The 26,987-nt window shown below is 45.1% G+C and overlaps 1 protein-coding gene across 7 annotated transcripts in view; it reads left to right on the top strand.

The window, feature by feature from the left end:
* Window positions 1–22,239: 22,239 nt before the first annotated feature.
* The window catches only part of LOC104146064 (uncharacterized bromodomain-containing protein 10), a 60,994-nt gene continuing 56,246 nt past the window's right edge, over window positions 22,240–26,987 (top strand). Inside the window, exons 1-3 of one of the 7 annotated variants that reach the window (XM_068924880.1) lie at window positions 22,287–22,705; window positions 23,248–23,298; window positions 23,793–23,989. In XM_068924880.1, the coding sequence (XP_068780981.1) occupies window positions 23,805–23,989 (185 nt within the window). In that variant the 5' untranslated portion in view covers window positions 22,287–22,705; window positions 23,248–23,298; window positions 23,793–23,804. Of the gene's footprint in view, window positions 22,706–22,981; window positions 23,990–26,987 lie in introns of those variants that run through there. The other 6 variants (XM_068924881.1, XM_068924878.1, XM_068924879.1 and 3 more) reach the window with 6 other exon arrangements.

The raw sequence follows: 26,987 nt of genomic DNA, 5'->3' as shown, positions 1-26,987 counted from the left end.
TGTGGAAGACAGCATTGAAAGCATCATTAAGTTGAGGTAAGTGACATCACTGCTCTCCCCTCATCCACAAATCCATGCTGACTGCTCCCAATCATTCTTCTCCCTCGTATTCCCAGAAACATGTTCTAAAAGAACTCACTGCCAGGGAGCAGCAAGAATAGGACTGCTTCACAAGGAAGAATAAGCCAGGAGCTGAGGGTGACCATTGCACAACCAGGGGTAGTGCCCTCACTGACCAAGGGGCAATCCCACAGGATCTGAACAGGGGTGCTAAGGACAGATCCTAGAGAAGCCAAAGTAACAAATCAGGCCCCAGGCCCATCCAGGGAGCCCAATCAGAAGTAACATCAAATAGTGCTACAGATGAGCTACCTACAACATATGTCCAAGGTCTAGCCAAGAGACAGAGTTACAAACAGGTATAGAGTCATAGGCCATGCAGTTAAGACCCAGACATGAGCTTAAATGGAACTCCTGGGCCCATGGGTAGAGGGCATGAGTAGAGGCCACAGGTGAGGCTGGTCAGGGCCATTAAGACCCATTAGTGTACTCAGGACCCTGACATCCTGGCTGATCAGGATTAAAGTTCGCTAGTGGAACATACACACACCCTCACTGCTGATTCACAGACACTCTCATTTGCAGGTCCCTTGAACACTGGCATGGACTTTAGGTCCATTCAATATCCATGCCCAGACTCTGGGCCCTTTACCCAGTCACTGGCCATGGGTTTTCCCAGATGTTGGGCTCTTCCTACTCACCAGCTAGTCTAACTTGAAGTTCACTAGCAGAAAATATACATATACTTACACACACAGAGAATAGAGAGCATGCTCATACAGAAAAGAGTTAGGAATAGAGTTTAATAAGAAGATAGGACAGACTGCAGCGATTAGATGCAGGACTTGCCCAGACAAGCATACTGACCATCAGCTTGCTTACATGTGACTAGCTCCTTTTTCCCGCCCTTCTCTCCATTTTCCCATACTTGTTCTTCTTCCATCTACCTTGATCCCTCCCTTTCTCTGCCCCAGTCTCCTCCCAAATAAACAACCTGCCTCTAATTACTTTTTCCCCAGTGGTCCCAGTTTTGCTACATCTGTACCCAAATTTGGTATTTCTGATGCCGTTCCCTAGGCACTCTCAGCCTTATATGCTATTAGGTTCCACTCCCCAAAAGGGCCCCAATGCTCCCTGCCAGGTATCTGTGAAGTCTGGCCATTTCTCACATCACTCCCCCTTAACCACCTGTGCCATCAGCCACCCCCCCCCCCAGCGCTGCCTGTAACTTATATCAGCTTTTCACACTGTTATATGTCACGTCCAGCAATTTCTCATGTGACATCCAGTAGTTTTCCATGTCCTGTTCAGGTCGCTGAACCTCAGGCCAGGGCCTAGTCATCTGCCTGCATACCTTAACACTGTTCGCTTTATGTACAAAGTTACTGCTCATCCCAAACAAAGAGGATGGAAATAAAGTTTCCCCAAAACAACTCTATCTTCAAAAATGCATGCTAAAACCCAAGCATTTCAGAGGAATTACATCAATGTAAAACTGGAGTAAAAAGGTGGTTGATCAAGCCCAGCGTTCTCAGAACATTGTGTCACTGCTGTCTCTGTACTGTGTCTTGCATACTGTATCACTGATACCTCAGGCTAAAAAAACCACCACCATAAGCTCTGCCATGTTCTGTTGTTGTACTCACCTTCCTTTGAATTGCTTTTGCTCAATTCCAAGTCTTCTTTTTATCCTGTCTCCTGGCCTAATGTTTCTTATAGTTCAAATTACAGAATCACAGAATCACAGAATGGTTGAGGTTGGAAGGGACCTCTGGAGATCATCTAGTCCAACCTCCCTGCTCAAGCAGGGTCCTCTAGAGCATATTTCCCAGGATCACATCCAGACGGGTTTTGAATATCTCCAGGGAAGGAGACTCCACAACCTCTCTGGGCAGCCTGTTCCAATGCTCTGTCACCCTCACAGTAAAGAAGTTTTTTCTTCCTTCCTTTTTTTCCTTCCTTTCCTATTCCTTTTTTTGACAGCATTTACCTAAGAAGATTTGGTTTCTCTATGAGAAATGACTGGTGTCCAAAATAAGTGCTAGTATTGTAGCTAGCCATATGCACCCTAAAATCCTTCCCTATAGGCAGATCTCATTTTTGAAGTGCAAAATTGGGAAATATGCAAGTACTTAACTATGAAATAGAGGAAACTAGTCTGGAAACAGTAAGAGAGAGATAACCACATCTACTATATAAGTAGTAATATTATAGAACACCTGTTGAATGTACTCTCCTGTGCTGTTCATCAGTCACTAGAGATAACATTTTATTGCAACTTTATGAAATTTTGATAGTGATATAAAAATTATTTTCAGCTTACAGTAGGTATGTTATATACTTGAAAAGGAGATTATCTTGTTCATTGCCATTTGAGTTAATGGCATGTCTACATTCTTTGCTTGTAAAGAGAGGGAAAGCAAAGTCAAGAAGTAAGAAGAAAGAAATAAAAAGAGAGAGAATTAAGGAATTTGTGGGAGTATTTTATTTATTATGGAACTCTTCTCCTACCTCAGATGGGCTACTCTAATCTCCACCAAAAAAAAAAAAGATACCACATCCAGCATCCCAGAAATAGTTGTTAGAGGGTATACGTTAGACAGAGAAAATGCAAATAATGATGAATTAGTTTAGTCTAGATATACTGGACACTAAGGTATTGAAGTGTGGTTTTTGCCCTTTGAAGTATTTCTAAAAAAAGTGAAGAAATAAAATGCTAAAAATAGAAAGCATCAGTACTGCTAATTTATAAACAGAAATGAAAGTTGTATTTGCATATAACAGCAGCAGTTTGTGAATAGAAATCTAGTATTATAATACAGACAGAAGATACTGTTGTTTCTAAAGATTGAAAATTATGTGATACATGCAAACACACAGCCACACGTACATATATTAATTATAATATAGTTAAGACAATATCATATTAGGAACCAACAATAAAACTGGCCAGCACCTAAGCAGGAAATGTAAGATGAAGTGGGTAATGCCTTTCTCACATGCTGCCTGACATAATTCAGGCCCTTGTAAGAGCCAGATAACCCAAGCCATTTGTTATCTGTTAGTTTCCAGTCATGTTCACTTTGTATTAGGCTCCCCATATTCATTGCTTAAAACTCCAGGCTTGTCTTCATAGCACTTAAGGCTTCACATTTCATTACTGACCTCTATGGGTATGCTCTTTTATAAGAGTTTATTAATAAATACATTTATTAGACCCTGAATTCAGATATTAGTGTACAGTTAGAGTTGTATACATCCCCTAATCAAAATTATATTTATTGAGAGATGTGCAAGAAATGAAGTCTGACTCCTATTGCTATTACAGTCTTTCAGAATATGCTTTAAAACATTTTTTTTCAGGTCCCTGAGTGTACCAATAGGCCTTTATTGTCCTAACCAGCCTCACCTCAGACCTCCACTCATGGGCCCAGGAGCTTCATTTAAGCTCAGGCCTAGGCCTTCAGTAGGTGTACCTGTGTACCTCTGGATGGACCTTGGACATATGCTGTAGTCTCATCTCTAGTCCTGTCTCTGGCCCTGGATCCTGACTGGGCTCCCCAAATGGGCGCTGGCCTTGATTCATCATTTCACCTTGTCAGGGACTGTCAATGGAACCTGTTATCAGCACCCTGCTCTGCCTACCCTGCTCAGATGCTGCAGGACTGCATCCTGGTGGATGAGGGCACTGCCTGGGCAGGGCTTGCCCCTGGCTCCTGGCTTGTCCTCCCTCATGGAGCAGCCCTGCTCTTGCTGCTCCCTGACAGTTACCTCAGGTCTTCTTGAGCCCTGAGCTGAGCACTGTGGAGTGTGGCCCTCAGAATGTGCAGGACCTTGCCCCCATGGCTCCTCCTAAGTGGAATGCCATGGACCTTGCCCCATCACCATTCACCCATATCCTATCTGCCAGTGACTCTAGGGCTCCTCAATAGCAGCATGACACACACATCCATCCCCTGCCTGGCCTTGGGGGTTCTTTAGTGGCGGTGTGACCCCCACCTGGCTTCTGGGGCCTCATCTTGACTCCATGTCTCTGACCCATCTCCAAGTCACCCATGCCATGTCGCTGTCCTGGTTCTATGTCCCTGCCATGATCATGACCCAGCTCTGGCTCTGTGTCCCCCTGGAATAGCCCTATGACAACCCAGAGCAACCAAATCACCTCATAGCAAGTCCCCCTCAGAATTCAGGTCTTTGTAAGGTGTGAAGACACACCTCGATGGGAGGGGGACTACTGTCAGGGCCCGAGTGCAACAATAGGCCTTAATTGCAGCTAATTACACCACAGCTAACAGAAGCAGCCAACAGTCACAGAATCACAGAATGGTTGAGGTTGGAAGGGACCTATGGAGATCATCTAGTCCAACCCACCTGCTCAAGCAGGGTCCTCTAGAGCATATTTCCCCGGATTGCGTCCAGGCGGGTTTTGAATATCTCCAGGGAGGGAGACTCCACATATAAGATGCAATATTAAATTAATAAATATGAAATAAGTGTTATGGATTGTTCCCAAGTCTACAACAACAACAACAAAGTAAATTAATACTTTGTGCTAAAACATCAAGTATCTGGGCCTAGTTCTGGGCCTAGTTCTGCATTGCAACATGTTGTGATCACATATAAAAACAAGTGGACAGAGCAGTTTAGCTGAAAGAGCTGACCTCAACTACTGTCTAGAGAGAAACATTTTTTTTTTTTGATGCTTTAGAAGATGCACAGATTTACACATATCAAGTTATTTTTCATTTTCAGTCATCTCCTGGGTCTTGCTTCCTATACATAGACTGATAACGCTTGAAAAGGAAAAAAGCTCTGGAAGGAATATAAAACCTTATGCTCTGAGTTGAGGCCAATCTATTACCTGTGGTGATTAGTCTAAGACCTTCACAAAAAGCTTTGTTGCATATCACAGAATCACAGAATCACAGAATCGTTTAGGTTGGAAGGGACCTCTGGAGATCATCCAGTCCAACCTCCCTGCTCAAGCAGGGTCCTCTAGAGCATATTGCCCAGGATCACATCCAGACGGGTTTTGAATATCTCCAGGGAAGGAGACTCCACAACCTCTCTGGGCAGCCTGTTCCAGGGCTCTGTCACCCTCACAGTGAAGAAGTTTTTTCTCAGGTTCAGATGGAACTTCCTGTGGTTCAGTTTGTGCCCATTGCCTCTTGTCCTGTTGCTGGGCACCACGGAGAAGAGTCTGGCCTCAGTCACAGCAGTTTGTGCAGTAGTTTCTGAGCTCTGCTTCTAGATCTCCTGGGAACTTCTTCTGGGATCATCAGAGGACTTCTGGGAACTTTTCTAGGAACTTCAGGGTGCCTGCTGCTGCCAGGAAAGGATAGCTACAGGAGACTTTGACTTCTATCAAACTCTAGCAGCTTCTAAGAAGCTCTGTCAGCTATTCTTGATCAAAGGGTGCTTTGACCTTTTGTTTCAGCTGACTCCTGATTAGGGAGGGTCAAGCACCCTTTCAGCTGCTGCTAGGGAGAAGCCTATATAACTTTCAGGCCCAGACTTAACAGTAGTGAACATATACAGCTGTTTGTGCAGAAGGAGGTTGGAAATGGTTAAAGGCTCTGTATGGCTGATTGACAATGGTGTTGATGCACCACAGAGCATGGTGCCCAGCATCACCTGGAGCAACTACTAGCTACTACTAGCATATCAAAGGTCTACTCAGAGTTCAAGGAGGGAGGATGTATCTGTTCAGATCTTGGGCTACAAGGGGTGCCTGGGGCCTCTTGCTAAGGGAGATAGATAGTGTCCTTGACTGTAGGATATCTGTGCTGGTTGAACTGTCTTGCCAGGTTGAGGAGCTGTAGGAGAAGGTCAGCAGATTGTACAGCATTAGGGATGACAAAATGATGGACAGGATCTTCTCCAAAACCCTGCAGAATGGAGAGCCTGAACCTCCTAACTGCAAGAAAGGAGGAGTAGCCAGAGTCGATGCTCATTGGGGTAGCAAATGGAGACTCCTAAGATGGGGAAGGCTGGAGGCTTATGATTTCTGGCAATAGGAGGCAGGCTCCTTCTCAATGTGCAAATTTAGATCTACAGAATAGCTTTGGTGTTCTGGAAGCAGATGAGGGGCTATGTCGGGGGCGATGTGTACCAGAAGATGATTAGGAGCAGCAATAAAGTATTCTCTCAGTGCCAGAAGCCCTGGGAAAGTGCGCATAATATGAAGACTTGTGTCAGTGTCAAGACGGGCATATTGAAACTAGGGCAAGGACACGAGAGAGGGAAGATAATCTTAATGCAGAATGCGGCTTGTAGTAATGTAGCAAAGCAACTTTAATCAGTGAACACAGCTGTATTCTCACATAATAAGGGTCCGGTATATAAGAGAGGACGAAATATGAAATAAACAATCTTGCTTCACCATACGCAAAGTTCGTGCCTTCAATCCCCACAAATGGCGTCCGAACAGGGACTTGAAGAGTGAAATCCGGTGGGGAGCCCAGCTGAACTCGATAGAGGCTGCGCAGCATTTTTTACAATTGCCTTCACGGAAGGTAAGCAGCTGGAAACATGGGAAATTCTGTATCAGCAGAATATAAATCTGTGTACAAGGTCATGCAGCGTTTTTTAGAAAAACGGCAAGAATCTGTAAAGGCAGAAAAATTAAAGGAGCTTTTAATTTGGATCTCAGCGCATGTTGAAGAAGCTAATACAAGTAATATATATAGTAAGGGGACTTGGGATACCATTGGGGGTGCGTTTGTGGAATGCTGCAACCTCGGATGATCCTGTTGCCCCTTCCTTGTTGACTACCTGGCAACTTGTATTTAATGCATTAGATCAGAATCACCAGGAAAGTATGCAGAAGGCGGCTAAGACACCTTCTGCTCCTCCTATGCGGGGCAGTGAATCTGCGGACCCATTTGACCCTGGCCCTGTAGACCCTAAGAAAGAACCAGATCTATTCCCTCTGCAAACTCCTGAACCTGTTATATCAATGCCGGTTGTTACGCCTGTACCTCCAGTAGATCGGTGGAAAGAAGTACGAGCCCAGGCATTGGCAGAAGGAGACCTTGAATGCCTTCAAGCCCTCACAATGCCTGTCCTCCTACGAGGAGGTCAAGCCCCCACCTGGGAAGGTTTTAATTTTAGTTTAATAAAGGAACTTCGAAAAAGTATCAAGGACTCTGGACTTAACGCTCCCTATGTGCGAGGCTTGATACAGTCGGTTTTTAATGATATGATTTTTTAACACCTAATGACTGTTGTACGCTGGCTCAGCTTTTGTTGACCCCCCCCCCAACGCAGTATATGTTATGGCAACAGGAGTGGCGGAATAATTGCGATCAAGTGGCTACAGCTAATTTAGATCAGCAACAAGGGGATCCACTGTATGGAGTAGGCACCGTGGTACTTCTGGGGGAAGGCCCCTATTGGGAACATACAGCACAGCTATGTATTGCTCGAGAGGTGTTGGCACAAAGCCAAGGAGAGGCATTAAGAGCCTTGTTAAACCTCCCTGATGAAAATGGGAAAGGATCCAAGTCATTTGCGATGATCAAGCAGAATACTACTGAAAGCTACGTGCAGTTCGTGGACCGCCTTAATACTGCATTAGAAAGACAAGTGGATAATTCCGAAGCTCGAACAATTCTATTAAAACAAATGGCAGACAGATATTACTCACATCGCAGACTTTGGTGTTTTTTGCTTTGTCCATGTTTCTCTGGATACCTATTCTAATTTACTGTTTGCCAGTGTTCATTGCGGAGAGCGCACTCGGGATGTTTGCACTCACTGGACGCAAGCTTTTGCTTTTATGGGTGTGCCTCGTACCATTAAGACTGATAATGGGCCCGCATATGTCTCTGCGAAAATTCACTCTTTTCTTCAAGCCTGGGGAATTCAACATCTAACTGGTATTCCACATAACCCTACCAGGCAAGCCTTAATTGAACGTGCCCATAGTACTTTGAAACAGATGCTCTCAAAACAAAAAGGGGGAACCGAGGGGTATGGGACTCCTCAAGAGAGAGTGGCAAAGGCCTTGACAAGCACAAGTTATGGTCCGTGATCTGGACTCTGGCCAATGGAAAGGACCTTTTTCTATGATAACTTGGGGGAGGGGTTATGCTTGTGTTTCTACAGGTACCCAGCCTCATTGGTTCCCTACTCAGTGTGTTAAGCCCTACGACGTACAACGCCAATTTCATAGCGGAGAATCTGAAGAAGTCGCGGCGTAGTTCTGGGAAATAACATGTTATTTTCTGCGATAATATGCCTTTGTGTTATATCTGGGGGAACAATAGACGTAGGCAGAGGGATGTGGCCCTCTGTCTCCGAACGACCTAATCTTTGGGTAACTATAGCCAATGCCACAGGACAGGACACTGTTTGCCTGTCTGTGGCTTCGGCTGCTAACCCTTTTCAAACTTGTCTGGTGGGTCTTCCGACAGACGGAAAAGTATATCAAGTTTGTAATGGTACCCTGGCCGCCCTAATGGGCTGTAGTCGGTGGAGCGATGTTTGGGATGGTTGGACGCCCTACCTACCGGTGTTACCTGGGGAACCACAAGAAATAGAGTTGTTAGGTTCTGTACAAATGGATCAGTGTATATATTTCAATTATACAGGACGAAGTTCCTCTCGAAGGGCAATCACTGTTGTTAATGCTACTTTAGCTGTTTATCGCAACACAACTTTATGGTGTAATGTAACATTGGGAATGTATTTGCCCAATTCTACAATGATTCTACAAAAACGACGAAGTCGCACTAGACGATCTACACATCTTTTTCAAAAAGATTGTAGAGATGATTTTACCTTCTGGAACCCAGGAGAGATTATTATGGCATACATTTTTACTCCTGGGGTTGCTGCTGCAAATGCTTTAGCAATTTTAAATAAATTAGGATGTTGGCTTGCCAAGCAGACTAATAATACTGCAACGGCACTGTCAGGGCTGCTTACTGATGTTGATTCTATAACACATGCTACATTGCAGAATCGTGCAGCTATAGATTTTTTATTATTGGTGCATGGCCACGGGTGTGAGATTTTGGAAGGAATGTGTTGTATGAATTTGTCAGATCACTCGGAATCTATTCACGACAGTATATTAAGATTGAAAGAGAGCGTAGCGAAGTTGAGGTTAGACGACAATGATTGACTGGGACGAGTATTCTCAGGATGAGGGATTACAGGGTGGTTATTAACTATTGTGAAGAGTGGCTTGATTATGTTATTGATGATCTTAGTCTGTTTGTGCCTGTTTCCCTGTCTTCTGCAATGCGTGCAACGAATGATAGATGGCGCCTTCAATCAACAAGCGTATGCAGTTTTGTTAAAACAAAAAGGGGGAGATGTCGGGGGTGATGTGTACCGGAAGACGACTGGGAGCAGCAGCAAAGTATTCCCTCAGTGCCAGAAGCCCTGGGAAAATGCGCATAATATGAAGACTTGTGTCAGTGCCAAGACGGGCATATTGAAACTAGGGCAAGGACACGAGAGAGGGAAGATAATCTTAATGCAGAATGCGGCTTGTAGTAATGTAGCAAAGCAAGTTTAATCAGTGAACACAGCTGTATTCTCACATAATAAGGGTCCGGTATATAAGAGAGGACAAAATATGAAATAAACAATCTTGCTTCACTACACGCAAGGTTCATGCCTCAATCCCCACAGGGCTAGAAGCTCTGTCTGAAAGAATATCAGAGCCAGCTAAGCCTGAACCATGCAGCAGCAGCAGCACCAGGAAGAAGCAATAACTGATAGTAGCGGGAGATTTCCTCCTGCAGGGGATAGAGGCCTCTGACTGTTGACCTGACTTGCTGTCTAGGGAGCTTCGTTGCTTTCTGGGGGCTTGGATCTGGGATGTTGTGGAGAGACTGTGGAGGCTTGTCCAGCCCTTGGACTATTGCACCCTGCTGCTCATCCACATAGGCACCAATGACACTGCCAGGGGGACCTTGAGCATATCAAGAGTGACTACGTGGCTCTGGGAGCAAGGGTCAAGGGCAAGGGGGCCAGGTGGTTTTCTTCTTGATCCTCCTGATGAAGGGGAAAGGCTGGAGGAGAAGGGGATGGATCCTGCAGGTCAACACCTGGTTGCACAGCTGGTGTTGATGATAGGGATTTGGCTTTTAAACTAGGAATGATGGGGGAGGGAGATGATGAGCCAGAGTCAAGTAAGGAAGCAGTGAACATGGGTGGAAAACAAAGGGTGTCAGGTGACGGGTACAAGAGAGACCTCAAGAACCATAAAACAGGGTGGAAGGGGGCCCACCTCCAGTGTATGTACACAAAAGCACTCAGCCTGGGAAACAAGCAGGAGGAAATAGAGCTCCGCATCCAGTCACAAATCTACAACATCATTGGAATAACTGAGACATGATGGGACAGCATGCACAACTGGAAATCTGTGATGGATGGACACAGGCTCTTCAAGGAAGATAGTCAAGGAAGACATGGGGGGAGGGAGGTGGCCCTCTATGTGAAGGAGCAGCTTGGATGTATGGAACTCTTCTATGGGATGGATGAAAGTACAGTTGAGAGCTTGTGGGTCAGGATGAGAGGAGAGGCTATTAGGGTGACATGATGGTGGGAGTTGGCTACTGACCACCTGATCAGGGTGAGGAAATGAATGAAGCATTCTTTAAGCAACTGGAAGAAGTCTCTATATCACAGACTCACAGACCCTGGTTCTTTGGGGGGGGGGGGGGGTTGGTTCTTTAACTTCCCTGACATCTGCTGGAAAGGCAACACAGGGGACACAAGGAGTTGAGAAGATTTCTGGAGGGTGCCAGGGATAACTTGATACAGGGACTAGATGGGCCAACCAGGGCTGACGCCTAGCTGGATCTGCTGTTCGCTAACAAGGAAGAACTGGTTGGGGATATGGTCATCAATGGTAGCTTTGGCTGTAGCGATCATGAAATAGTGGAGCTCAAGACTGAGGGGAGTGAGCAAAGAGTAGCACAGTACAGACCTGGGACTTCAGGAGAGCAGATTTTGGCTTATTCAGGGAACTGCTTGGTTGGATCCTGTGGGAGGCAGCACTGAAGGGCAAAGGAGCTTGGGAAAGCTGGCAGGTCTTTAAGGACAGCATTTTCCGAGCGCAAAAATGATCCATCCTGGTACTCGGGAAGGCAAGTAGATCCATCCATCAGTTATTTATACACATTGATAAGATTTCCCCCCTGAGCCTTGTAATGCACCGGTGCAGGTGTTTGTCATGGATCCCAGTAATAATGGCACTCAGACTCCGTAAGGTATTGATTAAAATACCATTTATTGGAGCTAACACAACAAGGGAAAAGGGGTTAGCATAGATAATCTTACATCCCTTCAGGTGCTGGGAACCCTGAGTTGTACAGCACTGGATGGGCCTCTAATCAGTGCATGGCATGCTGCACAGATGCTGTCTATGGTGAGGTTTGCCAGCATTGTAGTCTTCAGAGCTTTTATAGAATGTTCTTAGAAGTAAACAACTCTATTCATCATTTCTACTGTCAAGCAAAAGGATGTTATAAGAAAACATGCTACTTCACTTGAAGATAAGATGAAATATGCAGGTAGCATAATCACCAGGTACCAAATGGGAGCTGTGTACAGGCTTCTCTGTTACAATTAGTCAGCTAGGTTCATCCAGCAGTCAAGTGATACGTACAGCACAGCACAGGTCTGCAAATATTCAAGTCAACTGTTGTGCGGATCACTAACTCTTCAATATACAATAGTCTTCTGGTTAGGACCAGTACAGCCTTCTTTTTTCCAGGCTAAACAATCCCAGCTCTCAGAGCCTCTCTTCCTATGTCAGATGCTCCAGTCCCTTAATCATCTCTGTGGCCTTTCATTGGGTTCACTCCAGTATGTCCATGCCTCTCTTGTACTGGGGAGCCCAGAACTGGACACAATACTCTAGATGCGGCCTCACCAGGGCTGAGCAGTGGGGAAGGATCAGCTCCCTTGACTTGCTGGGGATACCCTTCCTAATGCAGCCCAGGATGCTGTTGACCACCTTTGCCACAAGGGCGCATTGCTGGCTCATTGTCCACCAGGACCCCCAGGTCCTTTTCTGCAAAGCTGCTTTCCAGCAGGTCAGCCCCCCAGCCTGTACTGGTGCATGGGGTTATTCCTCCCCAGGTGCAGGACTCTGCACTTCCCTTTTTCAAACTGCATGAGGTTCCTCTCTGCCCATCTCTCCAGCCTGTTGGAGATAAGGGAGAGACTAACATGGGTGATACTGTTGTGGGTGTTTGCTACAGGCCACCTGATCAGGAAGAGGAAGTAGATGAGGCCTTCTACAGACAGCTGGAAGTAGCCTCACAATCACAGGCCTTGTTTCTCATGGGGGACTTCAACCACCCTGACATCTCCTGGAAGAACAACACAGCAGGGCACAAACAATCCAGGAGATTCCTGGAGAGTACTGATGCTAACTTTCTGACACAGGTGATGGAGGAGCCAACAAGGAGAGGTGTGCTGCTGGACCTTGTACTAACAAACAAGGAAGGGCTGATTGGAGATGTGAAGGTTGGGGGGCCGCCTTGGCTGCAGTGACCATGAGATGGTGGAGTTCACTATCCTGCAAGGAGGAAGCAGGGCAAAAAGTAGGAACACAACCCTGGACTTCAAGAGAGCAGACTTTGGCCTCTTCAGGGACCTGCTTGGAAGAATCCCATGGGATTAGGCCCTAGAAGGAAGAGAAGGGTCCAAGAGAGTTGGTTTAATATTCAAGGATCACTTCCTCCAGGTTCAAGAACAGTGCATCCCTATGAGCAAGAAGTCAAGCAAGGGGGGCAGTAGACCTGCATGGATGAGCAAGGAGCTCTTGGCAAAACTCAAACAAAAGAAGGAAGGATACAGAGGGTGGAAGCAGGGACAGGCCACTTGGGAGGAATATAGGGACGTTGTCAGAGTGTGCAGGGATGCGACAAGGAAGGCCAAGGCCCATTTGGAATTAAATCTGGCAAGGGATGTCAAGGACAACAAGAAGGGCTTCTTCAAGTACATCAATAGCAAAAGGAAGACTAGGGAAAATGTGGGCCTGCTGCTGAATGGGGTGGGGGCCCTGGTAACAAAGGATACAGAGAAGGCAGAATTAATGAATGCCGCCTTTGCTTCAGTCTTCACTGCTAAGGCCAGCCCTGGGGAATTCCAGACCCTGGGGACAAGAGAGGAAGGCTGGAGAAAGGAAGACTCTCCCTTGGTTGAGGAGGATCCAGTTAGAAATCATTCATGCAAACTTGACATCCACAAATCCATGGGCCCCGATGGGATGCATCCACGAGTGCTGAGGGAGCTGGCAGATGTTATTGCTAGGCCACTCTCCATCATCTCTGAAAGGTCCTGGAGATCAGGCGAGGTGCCTGAGGACTGGAAGAAAGCCAGTGTCACTCCAGTCTTCAAAAAGGGCAAGAAGGAGGAGCCAGGAAACTACAGGCCTGTCAGCCTCACCTCCATCCCTGGAAAGGTGATGGAACAGCTCCTCCTGGAGGTCCTCACTAAGCATGTGGAGGACAAGAAGGTGATCAGGAGTAGTCAGCCTGGATTCACCAAAGGGAAATCATGCTTGACCAACCTGATAGCCTTCTATGATGGGCTGGGTAGATGAGGGCAGAGCAGTGGATGTTGTCTCCCTGGACTTCAGCAAGGCTTTTGACACTGTCTCCCATCACATCCTCATAGGCAAGCTCAGGAAGTGAGGGCTGGATGAGTGGACAGTGAGGTGGATTGAGAACTGGCTGAATGGCAGAGCTCAGAGGGTTGTGGTCAGTGGCACAGAGTCTAGTTGGAGGCCTGTAGCTAGCAGTGTCCCCCAGGGGTCAGTACTGGGTCCAGTATTGTTTAACTTATTCATCAATGACTGTAAGAAAACTACTGTTATTTCCATTGGCATAACCTTGATTAGACTTAGCATCAGTGCTTGGAGTAGTGAAGCCTGCAGGCCTAAGCTTGAACTTTAACCAAACCTGTGGGATACTGCTGACAGAACAACTGCAGAACCAGCTAGAATCAGCCCTCAAAGATACAGAACACAATGGACAGAGGTAACGGTTAACCTCTGGATAAGATAAGGCAATTCGAAGCAGGAACATAGCAACCGTCCTGGGATGTAGACACGAACCAATCAGAAGAATAGAGAGCACCAACTCAGTAAAGAAGATTGGAAGAGACTGTCACTGGCAGGCAGGGAAATAAGACTGTAAGGAGTATAATTATCCTAGAATTTCTTTGTTCTGGGTCCCTCTTCGGAGGCATCCAGCTTGAGCTGAAATAAACGATCGTATAAGAGTCTGATTCTGACTTAGTGGTGAATGCCTGGGGACCTTTACAACAATTACTTGGATGAAGGGACAGAGTGCCTCAGCAAGTTTGCTGATGATACAAAACTGGGAGGAGTGGCTGATACACCAGAAGGCTGTGCTGCCATTCAGAGGGACCTGGACAGGCTGGAGAGACGGGCAGAGGGGAACCTCATGAACTTCAACAAAGGAAAATGATAAGTCCTGCACCTGGGGAGGAATAACCCCATGCACCAGGACAGGCTGGGGGGTTGACCTGCTGGAAAGCAGCTCTGCAGAGAAGGACCTGGGAGTCCTGGTGAACAAGTTGACCATGAGGCAGCAGTGTGCCCTTGTGGCCAAGAAGGCGAAGGGTATCCTGGGCTGCATTAGGCAGAGTGTTGCCAGCAGGTCTAGGGAGCTGATCCTGCCCCTCTACTCAGCCCTGGTGAGGCCTCACCTGGAGTCCTGTGTCCAGTGCTGGGCTCCCCAGTACAAGAACAACATGGAGCTCCTGGAGCAAGTCCGGCAAAGGGCTACAAAGATGATGAAGGGACTAGATCATCTCTCCTATGAAGAAAGGCTGAGGGAGCTGGGACTCTTCAGCTTGGAGAAGAGAAAGCTCAGGGGGGATACATTTAAATATCTGAAGGGAGGGCGTCAAGAGGCTAGGGCCAGACTCTTCTCCGTGGTGCCCAGTGACAGGACAAGAGGCAACAGGCACAAACTGGAACACAGGAAGTTCCACCTGAACATGAGGGAAAACTTTACTGTGAGGGTGACAGAGCACTGGAACAGGCTGCCCAGAGAGGTTGTGGAGTCTCCTTCCCTGGAGCTATTCAAAAGCTGTCTAGACATGGTCCTGGGCAACGTGCTGTAGGTGATCCTGCTTGAGCAGCAAGGTTGGACTAGATGATCTCCAGAGGTCCCTTCCAACCTCAACCATTCTGTGATTCTGTGATTTCCCAGGAAAAACATGGTGAGTGTTCCCCATAGTGCTGTCTTCTTGGCCCTTTCTTATTTTTGTGCATCTACTTGGGGTGGTACCCCTTCAGCTCTGTTTTGTTGACTTTGAGGTCTCTCTTGTCCATATCCCTCTGCACCCTTTGCTCACCAACACAGTCCACTACTTCCTCACTTGACTGTGGGTCATCATTTTCCGCCTCCATCATTCCTAGTTTAAAACTCTCCTCACCAGGTTGGCCACCCTGTTGGCAAAGATGCTTTTGCCCCACTTGGTCAGGTGCATCCTGTCTTTCCCTAGCAGTCTTTGATCACATGCCTCCAGCCTTCCCCATCTTAGGGGGTCTTTGTTTGCCACTCAATTACATTCTCTGGCTGCACCTCCTTTCTTGCAGTTAGGGGGTTCAGGCTCTTATCTCTGCAGAATCTCACAGAAGATCCTGTCAATCTCTTTTTTCATCATTTCTGATGCTGTGTAGTCTGCTGACCTCCTCCTGCAGCTCCTTAACTTGGCAACACAGCTCCTCAACCAGAGCACACCTCCTGTAAGCAAGGACATCATCTCCCTTTGTCCCATCCTCAGGGAGAGGTACCAGGTACTCCCTGGAGCCAGAGACTTGGAGAGCATGCATCCTCCCTCTGGAGTTTATTCTAATTAACCAATAGAGCATTCCTACTGAATGTTCACTAGCAGGAAATCTCTAGGTCATCTACTTTCATTTCAACAGTTAGACTCCTGAGATGAAAGAACCTTACAGTTAGATCATGTCTCATTATACATGAGACATGTATAATATACATGAGACATGTATAATGACTATTTTTGAGCCTTAGTTTTCCAACTGTTTTAAAAGATTACTACAAATCTCCAGTTTAGATTAAAGAATGACAGCCTGCAAAACTGAATGGAGCTGACTGATTGCTCCAAAAGCTTTTGTACTCTCATTTCTGTTTTTGAAATCTCTTTGGATTCCATTCAATTCTCATTATAGTCAGTGGAAAAAAACTCACCTCTCTTTCAACAGCTCTGTGCTGAACTGTATTTTAGTCAGGTAGTTGATTAGTTGAAATATGGAAATTTACATCTGGCTTGAGAGTAGGTAAAAATAATTTCAATGAGAATTTATTGCAAAATAATAAACCAGGTTAATAATAGGAACAGTAAGGTATATGTAACTATCTGGGTATACTGATATCCAATGCCAGTCTTATTTCTTGAAGAAGTTTACAAATTTATTTGGTGTGATCTACATTGGATTTTTATGCACAATCACTTTTTTTTTTGGACTTATGGACTTAACAGGGGACTCCTGCATTCATAAGACTTTTTTTTGCACTCCCAATAAAACAAAGGAAGGTGTACTTTATTTATGAGTCTTGCTGGAATCTTTTAAAGAAGTCAGAAAAGAATCCTTTCAATGGCCATAGTAAACAAAACTGAAGCATGGCAGCACTGTCACTCCTACTCCAAAGCTTGGGAGAGAGGCATAGTTATGGCACATAAATCTTTCTTTTTAAATATAACTATTTTTACACACATTAGAGACTCCATTTGTACAAAGCTCTTATGAAATTTAATCTAGAACACTGTTTACCACAGTAAGGAAAGTTTATTTCAACCAGGAACAGGTATAGAAAACAGCTTCTTGTCAGGGAGCAGCAAGAGTGGCTGCTCCTCAAGGGCAGGGGAGCCAGGAGCCGAGGGTGACAGCGAGGCAGGCAGGGGCAGTGCCCCCATCAACAGGGCGCAGTCCCACAGTACCTGAGCAAGAAGAGCAGAGCAGGTCCAGTGACAGTAACCAGGGTCAGCCACAGTCCAGTGATGGCCAGGCAAGTCTGTAGTGACAAGGAAGAGCCAAGGTTGCCCTCAGGAATCCCAGACCCTGGAGACCAGGGAGAAAGTCTGGAGAAAGGAAGACTTTCCCTTGATGGAGGAAGATGGGGTTAGAGATCATTTAGGCAAACTTGACATCCACAAGTCCATGGGCCCTGGACTGATGATGCACCCACGTCCTATCACTGGGCACCACTGAGAAGAGTCTGGCCCCAGCCTCTTGACTCTTTCCGTTTAGATACTTATACACATTGATCAGATCTCCCCTCAGTCTTCTCTTTTTCCAGGATGAACAGGCCCAGCTCCCTCAGCCTTTCCTCATAGGAGAGATGATCCAGTCCCCTCATCATCTTTGTAGCACTTTGCTGGACTTGCTCCAGGAGCTCCATATTGTTCTTGTACTGGGGAGCCCAGAACTGGACACAGGACTCCAGGTGAGGCCTCCCCAGGGCTGAGTAGAGGGGCAGGATCAGCTCCCTAGACCTGCTGGCAACACTCTGCCTAATGCAGCCCAGGATACCATTGGCCTTCTTGGCCACAAGGGCACATTGCTGCCTCATGGTCAACTTGTCCACCAGGACTCCCAGGTCCTTCTCTGCAGAGCTGCTTTCCAGCAGGTCAACCCCCCAGCCTGTACTGGTACTGTACTCTCTCTGAATGTCAGCACAGCCTTCTGGTGTATCAGCCACTCCTCCCAGTTTAGTATCATCAGCAAACTTGCTGAGAGTGCACTCTGTGCCTTCATCCAGGTCATCGATGAATACATTGAACAATACTGGACCCAGTATTGACCCCTGGGGGACACTGCTAGCTACAGGCCTCCAACTAGACTCTGCGCCACTGACCACAACCCTCTGAGCTCTGCCATTCAGCCAGTTCTCAGTCCACTCATCCAGCCCTCACTTCCTGAGCTTGCCTATGAGGATGTGATGGGAGACAGTGTCAAAAGCCTTGCTGAAGTCCAGGTCACCAACTCTGTTTTATCACTGTTACATATACTGTAAGTCTTCCCCTCCCCTTTCTCCAGCAGTTATCTCCTTGTTTCACAGAAACCATGAGTTCCTCTATCTTTTAATTTAGTAGTTCCAGGGTTTGTTTTTTATGCTCATGTGCTCATGTGACAACACCTAGGAAGTACACTGATAGTAATTTCAATATTTGTTAAATGCAAAGAGTAAATACATTTCCTTTTCTATCATGAAAAAATACAAAGTAACACAAGGAAAATTATAATCTGTTTTCTAGTATATTTTAGATATGCTTTTTGTTACTTTTATTCTTCATTTGCATACTTGCATAAATATCCTTTTTCAAATAGGTTTGGTGATACGGGTGACAGTTCCAAATAGAGAATACCATCTAATTTTGTGATCTCAATTTCTTTAATGTGGCTCCATTCTTTACTGTAAATTTAATTTCAGAGTATAACCTTGATACTTGTATTTTAATTTTTTACTATAGACTCACCATCTGTTTTCTAATGGGGCCTTGATTATAGCTGAGAAACTATCACAGAGCAATCTAGGTCTATCACTTTATGGCTTCTCAGCTACTGGTCAAATGGATTCTACATAAGTCTAACTAGAAGTTCTCATAGCCTGAAAGCAAGACAAGATGTGTAGGTAAAAGTAATAACTTTTATAAGACCACCTAGTATTTCTGAAAATAAGTAGGTGAGTTTTCAAGCACAGAAACCTTTCAGCTCTGAAAAAGAAACTGCACAATTCAGAAATAAATACAGATTGCGAACTGCTTTTACTTTAATTAGACATATGTCAGATCATCTCTGATATCTCAGCCCTGATCCTCAAGGGAGACTTTGAAATCATTTTCAAAAGATGAGTCTAGAAACTAAAATTCAAAATTTCTTGGAATACCAAAAACCATGACATCAAAAGAGATATTGGTTTGATAGCTCATTATAATTTCCTTACGCAACACGAGCTTCTACGTATTCCATAGTCCATGAATTATTTCCTCTTCATTAAGAAGATAGCCATCTGAAGGAAAAGATAGTGGGTAGCTGTGGGCTGAGAGTTTGTAGTCAGGTGGAGAGATAAGTGATTAACTGATAAATATCAAATTAACTTTACTCCTGTCCTTTCTACCCTTTGTGAGATGATGTTTCTGGAGGAAAGAGGCCAATGAGACCAGTCTTCCACACTTAAGGCAATGCACAGTGAGTGCAGATCTTTATGATGTAATGAGTTGCTTCATAACCCTGTTCTGGAAGCTGTCATCTGCTCTACAATGCCAGCCCTTTATCTTCAATACCCCTATCCCAGTGCCCATGAATCTGGCCGTTGTCTTTTTGAATCTAACTACAGCTGACTCCTACCACTCAGTGGGCAATCAGGTTAGGTTGGAAAAAATCTATTAGAGTAATCATAACAGGTGCAGTGCATTCAGGTATATCCTCTGTCTTCACAAGACAACATCACCACCTATGCTGAACATGGCTTTCCCAAACATGTAGTAATCATAGATGACTGTAGCGAGAACACTTGCAGAAGATCTGGCAAGGAGTCAGTGACTGGCAGAATACGTGATAGCAGCCCCAAAGTGTGCTCTCTACACACTGACCGAATTCCCATCAAGGCTGGACATGCATATTCCATGTTGCCAACAATGTCTAGCTGCTTCGCAGCCAGTAGCTACCCAAGGTTAGCGCAGCTGAGATAAGGAAATAGTTCTAGTAGATTTAAGGGGCCCTTAGGATACAACAAGTTGAGTCCTGCCTGGGCATCCAACCCACGCGTCCAGCGGCCTTTCATCAACAACCCCTCCGTGCAGTTCCCGGGGCTCCCTGTGCAGCTTGGAGTGTAAGTCCTTTATTAAATCTATCCTGTTTAACCACTCATGAACCTTGAGTGTCTCTCTTCACCAGTATCCGGCCCTCCCTTTCCCGCCTTGTGGTCACAATAACGTTCACATACCAATCTGCTGCCTGTTCCAGGTAAGGTACGTAAATAGAAAAGACTATTGTTCTGTTACAGTGTAATAAAACATTGGGCCACTTCCTGGATATTAATTATACAGAATGGGTACACAATGCCCACATCTTGTGGAATTTGGTGTTCTTTAGTCCCACGTAGGTGGCAGGACATTGACCACAAGCATATAGATGCAGGGAAACATGCACACCTGTACCAGGTGTTTCAACCATGAGGCTTTTCAACCAAGCCTTTATTAGCTACTTCAGGTACCATAAACTTTGTTCAAGCACTAAAGCATAAGACTGCCTGACCATCAACATTCTGAATGACGCTTATTATCACTACCTGAAGCACAATCTTACCGAGGCCAGGGGAGTAATTTCACCAGGATTTGACTTTGACAGAGCCACCATTCACACAATGCAATAGCATTGGAAAGCATCAGTCTGGTGGATTCAAAGAGGAATGGGCAATCTATAAGGCCATATGTGTGCTCACTGCCTGGCAAAAAAGCGCACCATGCACCAAGTCACAAAACCTGGGGTTGCATGACTGCAAGTGTTGCTTCTTTGCATAGTCTCTTAAAGTGTTTATTTTCCTTCATCTTCTGGCTTGTCATTCCTCTCTCTCCTCCCACAGTACACTCTAGCAGTGTTGCTTCCCCTTCTTCTCCCCCTGGCTTCAGTCCTTGGCCTAACAACATGCAAGACCATGGGACTATACAAGTCTTGAGATCAGACTTGTCTTGGACTAGAGAGCACCAGCACTTTAATACTCCTCAGCATGAAGTTTTTCTTTCTTGAGGACTGTGAACATCTGGCCACTACTAAGAAAAAAGCACGATGGAGGCATCTGTGAAAGCTGGCTATAACCAAACAAGGACTGAGTGGAGGGAATTTCCTTGGTGTCCTCAGAACGAGAAGGGGCTTTAACGATAGGGGAACAGTCCTACAGTTTTTCACATCACAAAGTCAGATCATTCCTACAAAGATGGTATCACGAACAACAAGGGCTCCAGAGCAATCTTTGACCTTGTAGAAAGGGCAAGTATGCCCTGAAGGTTTAGAGGGTTGCTCAGATACTTGGCCTCAGAGTAGATGTTCTTAACTTTTTCATTTTGTCCTTGTGTCGGTTGCTTCTACGTTAATAAGGCACCTTAAGTTCCCCACATAATCACATATATTGGAGGGGATTAACTCCAAAATTGCACACACAATTTCTTCCAGATGTTTAATAACACTGTGGTCTCCTCTGGAGCCCAGGTAATCTTCCTCTGTACATTGCTGCTGGTTTTTGTAGTGGGAAGTGGGGCATGAGGGTGTGCGAGCAAAGCTTAAAAGCCTGCAAGGATATCCCTAAGATGACTGCATATTCTTGGTTCCTGTATTAGTGAACCTTAAACTGAAGTGAGGCCCCTGAAGGTGTGAGCCTCTCTGCCAGGTAAGCCAACTGAATAGCTAAGGAGCTTGGACCTGAATGCGAGTTTGAGCCCCAGCTGACATAATAGTATAAACACAGCCACAAAATCTAATTCCAAAGTTTAAAATGTCTCTTTTAGTTCAAAATTCTCCCCTGTGCTGCACAATCTTGACAAGAAAGGGTTAGTCCCTTCCTTTATTTGCTGGCTCTACTGCACAAGAGATTCAGTTGAGATCTTAGTACACTATTTGTTAAAAACAGAGAACATTTTACAGCCCTTCTGGCTGTAACTAATCCTCAACTGACCCATTCTTAAAAAAAAAAAAAGCACAGTAACAATTCCAATAGAAATACTTCAATACTTATGAGAACTGAGAGTTTTTACAAACTTGGTCACTGTAACTGCAAAACCAGTTAGACAAAAACCTTAAATATTTATTAAAATATATACATGTCTTTAGAGGAAGTCTCTATCTGTAATGCAAGAGCAAAGGCACATTTATGCTTTTATAAGTTTGGTGTACATATGCACTCTGCAGTTAAAAATTTTTGAAGGATGAAGGGACATTCATCCATACTTATGGTTATACGGCTTCACTGGGCTTGTAACACGCTCTTCACACTAGTATATACAAGGGGGTTGACACATCTGAAAACTGCACACTTGCAAGCAATTCTACTCTCAGGTCCCTGAGTCTGACGCCAAAAGTTCCACACTCTTAACCCCCCCCCCCCCTTTCCCGCGCCTAATTCTCCTTAATGGGCGTACCTAGCGCATACTAGGAGGAGGTGCAAAGCGTCCCAAGTCTCTCATACCTTTTCTTAGCGAGTCGCTTTCTGATGATGCCAACTCAGCTGGCTTCTAAAACAATCAGCTTACTGCCTCAGCGGCGGTAGTTGCTACTCAGGCGCATGCGTGTTAGGTGAGGAAACTTGTTTCTTTCTCTCGTTCCTTTTCTAGGCCGCTCAGAGGGCCAAGGTGTTGCTTTTTTCTACTAACCTGTCCTCGCTGTGCTATTAACTGACGCTGTTGCTAGTTTCGGTAGTAGCCATGTCCTGCATCAGGAGATTTGGCTCTATTGTGCTGTGAAATGAGAAGGGGAAATGTCCGGAGCATAGATAGAGGCCGGCTAGGGGCTGTGAGCGAGAAGGCGGTGTCTGCTGTCGTTTCTGTTGTTGCTGCCGCTGCGTACTCAGGCCCTGCAGCCTGACTCATCTCCTTTTTCTCGGGAGCTGTCAGTCGCGAGGTGGGTGATGGAGGAGGATCGTGTGGGATGAGAGATCAGCAATGGTAGTGGCCGCATCATGAGGAAGGGATGATACATGCAGGTGGGGACAGTTTCTGGAGGGCAGGAAGCAGCTGGTGGGGAGCCTCTTGTCTATTACAGGTAGTGGGAGTAGCCAGAGGAGCTGATTACAGGCTGAATTGAGTGCCAACCGATGTTTTCTTCGCCCCTCTTTTGAGAAAGGGGGTGGAGTGGGGGTGGGGAATGACGACGCTTGAATGTCCCGTGAAGAGGGCGGTACATGAGGACAACGGGTAGGGAGCTACTTCCGGAGTAGGCGCAGTACTAGCAGTAGCTTGCTTTCTTAGTGTTAGTGGGAGGAAATAAGCAAGTAGAGCTGTGTGTAGGTTCAGCTGAGCTCGTTTTAGGTGGTTGACTAGAACCGGGAGAGACCTCGCTGAGAAAGTGGCGTTAGCACTGCGGAGGGACGGGCCACTCAGTAGCCAGGGGTGTCTGCTCTCCTGTTGCTCCAGAGGAAGTTAACGTTCCTCTTCCCACCTTAGGGCAGGGGTGAGGACGTCGGAGGGAGCGTGCTGAGAGACTGATCTGTATACGTAAGTGAACTCGATCTCGGTTCCTTGACTCGGTGAAAGGAGGAGTACAGAGGTCTTTAGCCGATGCTGAAGAGCTTAATTCCTGGGCTGAGTGCCCCCTTCAGGAGTGATACAGTATGCGTGCATGCGTACGCGGGGTGAGAGAAATGGACCTGGCACAGCCTGTGGGGGCTATGGAGCAGCCATCGCCCCTTGTTCCAGCCGGAGAGGTTTCAGAAGATCCAGCTCTATCCAGCAGCCCTCCAGAGAGGGAGAAGGATCGTCAGCAGGATGAGGATGATGATGCAGGAGACAAGAACAGCAGCTGCCCCTGGGAGCAGAATCTAAGCCCAGAGCTGCAGCAGGGGTACCGCATCCTCTGCGAGTTTCTCCTGGAGAAGCACCGGCCGCTGACAGCACCTTTTCTGAAGCCACTCACAGATCAGGCATCCATCAGAGATGAAGGAGGAGCTGCATCCCAGTCAGTTTATAACAGTAATCTCTCCTTTCAGCAGTCATCAGCTGGAATGTGGCTGCTGAAGATGGAAGAGAAATTTTCCAGTGGGCAGTACACAGGGATAACAGATTTCGTGGCTGACTTCCGACTGATGCTGGAGATGTGTTACCGGCTTCATGGTGTGGATCACTGGCTATCCAAACAGGCCCAGAAGCTGGAGATGATGCTGGAACAGAAGCTGGCACTGTTGTCCCGGTAGGTGCAGTAAAGGATTGTGTTCAGAGGCTTGGGCAGATGCCATTTATGGAAAACCAAGTAGGAGGGTGTATTTCTTTGTGGCAGTGTTGTATGGTTTGAGGACTTGCTCCTACTGAGAACCATTCAATGTCTCATTTTTAATTGAAATAGTTTTGGAGATGCTGGACCTGAATACTCAATACCAAAATGCAAAACAGGGCTCAGCAGTTCCTGGCTAGAGATTTTACTTCTGAAAGAAGCCTCTCATGACATGTTTGGATGTAATGCTGAATTTAACTGTTTCCCTTGTTTTATGCTGGTGAAAGTCAGTGAATCTGCCCAACTTCTATAGAATGCCTTTTTTAAATTGACAGCCCTATCTGTTAAGAGTAAATGATATACCTTATGACTTGTACAGTGTTATGTTACAGTGATATCTATCTTATCTGTACGTTAAATGAAATATACAGCCTGAACTGCCTTGTTTGACACTGCTATTAAATGTCAGCATAGTACTTGATGATGATATACAAAGGGAAGATGGCCCTTGGCTCATGCTCATCGTAATCTTAAAAGGCAAAATGGCAACTATGATACAGGTAAATATAAGTCCCTGGCAGCAATTTCTTCTTCAGCTAAGACAACTGGAGAACGGAGAACTTTTAGATATAATGTAAAAGGTCCAACTTGAGTCACAACTCAAGCATGAGTTTTCTTATCAGAAAAGTGTGATATATGCTTGACTTAGTTTGTATTCCAAAAGACTTAGTTTGTATTCCAAAAAACATGGATGCTTCTTACCATGAAAGGTCTACCAGCCTTCTGTGGAAGGAGCTTGTTATCTTTTCTGTCAAAGTTGAAAGTTGTATGGGGGAGGGGGGGTGAGAGGTAAGGTGTTAAGTTTTTATTTTATATATATATAAAATAAAAAATAAAATCTCCACTTATCTCAAACTTGTTAGTGACACAGAGCAGTGCTGCCTGCTGGTGAGATGTACCTTGACCACTTAGTGGGAATGCTTAAGGAGTGTGTTGCAGAACTTGGTTGAACAAACTGTGGTAGATGTATTCTGGTTTGGTGCATCAATGCTACACTTCTGGAACCATTTTTTGCATAGCAACAGGTTTGGGGTAGAGGGGAAAGAGCTGAACCCAATGGGGCATGAACATTGCCAAGTGTTCTCAAGTGAAATTTGCTTAAAAATTGGATACTGCTGACTTAAAGGAGTAATTGCTGACATAAATAGCTAACCAAATTAGATTTGACTCAAGTCAAGCATGGGTTTACAAGGGAAGGAAACTCTTGTTATCCCTTATCTTATCTGTTGCAGTACAGGGAAACCTGACTAATTTTGGAGCTGTGGTGGGGTAGTAAGAGATAGTCTAAAGCCTTTTCCCTGGTGATAGTATACTGAGGCATCCCTACTGTCTCTTAAACGGTGTTACCTTCACCCTATCTACAAGTTTGGACTCTTCAACCTTGATGATGTGATCTGCATCAGGAAGGAGGGTTCTGTCCACTCCTGCAAGTTATGCCTCCACAACTACTTTATACTGACATTATGACAAATGAATTATTCATAAAGTATTTCTCCTCCCTGTTTTCTAGATAGGTGGTTGCTCCTACTATGGTTAAAAGTAACTATAGTTATTTGTAATAATATCAATGTTACCTGTGACCACCTGATAGTTGATGGCCATCAACATTCAGCCATTTTATGATGACTGAACTCCTATCATAAGGTGATGGTAAAGAAATGTCTAATTGAATATTTGAGATAAGAATCCATTTAATCTAGGGTAGTGCATGGAGAGAAGACTCTTAAGAAGGGCTATTTTCTGGTTTATCTAGAAGCTTTTTATTATGAATCCTGGATTCTTCAATTTCTGCCATAGATTAGGTATCTCAAGGGCAGACACTGCACCTGTCAATTTATGGAAACTATTTTGAAGTGAATGAAGCTGTTAATTTACAGGATGCTAGTTATATTTCATTAATTTCTTGTTCCACCTGCATTATGTGGCAGTTACCTTACTCCATTTAAAAAAAAAAAAAAACTTTACTGGCAGCAATGGTGTTTGAAGGGAATAAGGGTTCAGTTGGAGCAAATCCTCCAAGTTGTTATGTACAAGTTGTTATTTCTGTCATCTGCTGTCAATTGTATGTGTTCCTTTTTAGTTAGTGATATTCTTGGAAGAGTAAATTACTACAGCATAAGCTCTGAATGATTGTCTATGCAAGGACTAATATGCTTTGACTTTGCATCTTCTGCTACGGTTTGCTTAAATGCTTATGTCTCTATAGAAATGTTGCATCAAACTACTAAATTTGCTGTGATTGCAGCAACTTAACTACACTGAAGTATTTTTACCTCTTTGTTGTGGCAGTTAAAAAGAAAGTGTTGTAAACTGTTGTTTATGTAATGCTTGGTATGTGTTGGAATAAGTTTGGTATTGTAAGTAGATATTGCACAGTGAGGTGTTCCACTTAGTTCTGTTTTGTGATTTCTTTGTTCTTTCTTCCCTCCTTGTGCATTGAGATGTCTATTAGAAATTGAAGGAGTTCGGAGATTGCCAGTGAGATTCAGAAACCTTTGTTTCTTCTCTTGGCATCTTTCAAGTATTTTTTTTTTTTTCAAACTGCTGTTAAGTGGCATGGAGGACAATTGAGTAATAATTCATTGTAAAAGACCACACTTGTATTAGAATTGTGCAGGGGGAGGAGCTGGGCAGTATGGTTTGCTCTTGATGCAGAGGTAGTGCAACTAATGGAGGAGCAGGAGGATGATCTGAGTAGTTACTTTTGTGGAGTGCTTCCTGAATCAACTCTTTGATAGAGCACTGCTTCTAAGCTTTGTGACTACTCAGTGATGGTTTGGAAGGGGCTGGGATTTTTGAGTTCTCAGATATAGAGGCTGGTGACTTGCTGGTTACCATGCCGAGTTAAACATTTTATCAACAATAAGATCTTCTTTTGTTTTATTTCTGTTTCCTCTCCCTGTGCTATTTCAGGGAT

The sequence above is a fragment of the Struthio camelus genome, chromosome W (assembly GCF_040807025.1).
Source record: "Struthio camelus isolate bStrCam1 chromosome W, bStrCam1.hap1, whole genome shotgun sequence".
Classification (NCBI taxonomy): domain Eukaryota; kingdom Metazoa; phylum Chordata; class Aves; order Struthioniformes; family Struthionidae; genus Struthio; species Struthio camelus.
The sequence above is the reverse complement of the archived record's forward strand: the minus strand, read 5'-3'. Positions and strand labels throughout refer to the sequence as shown.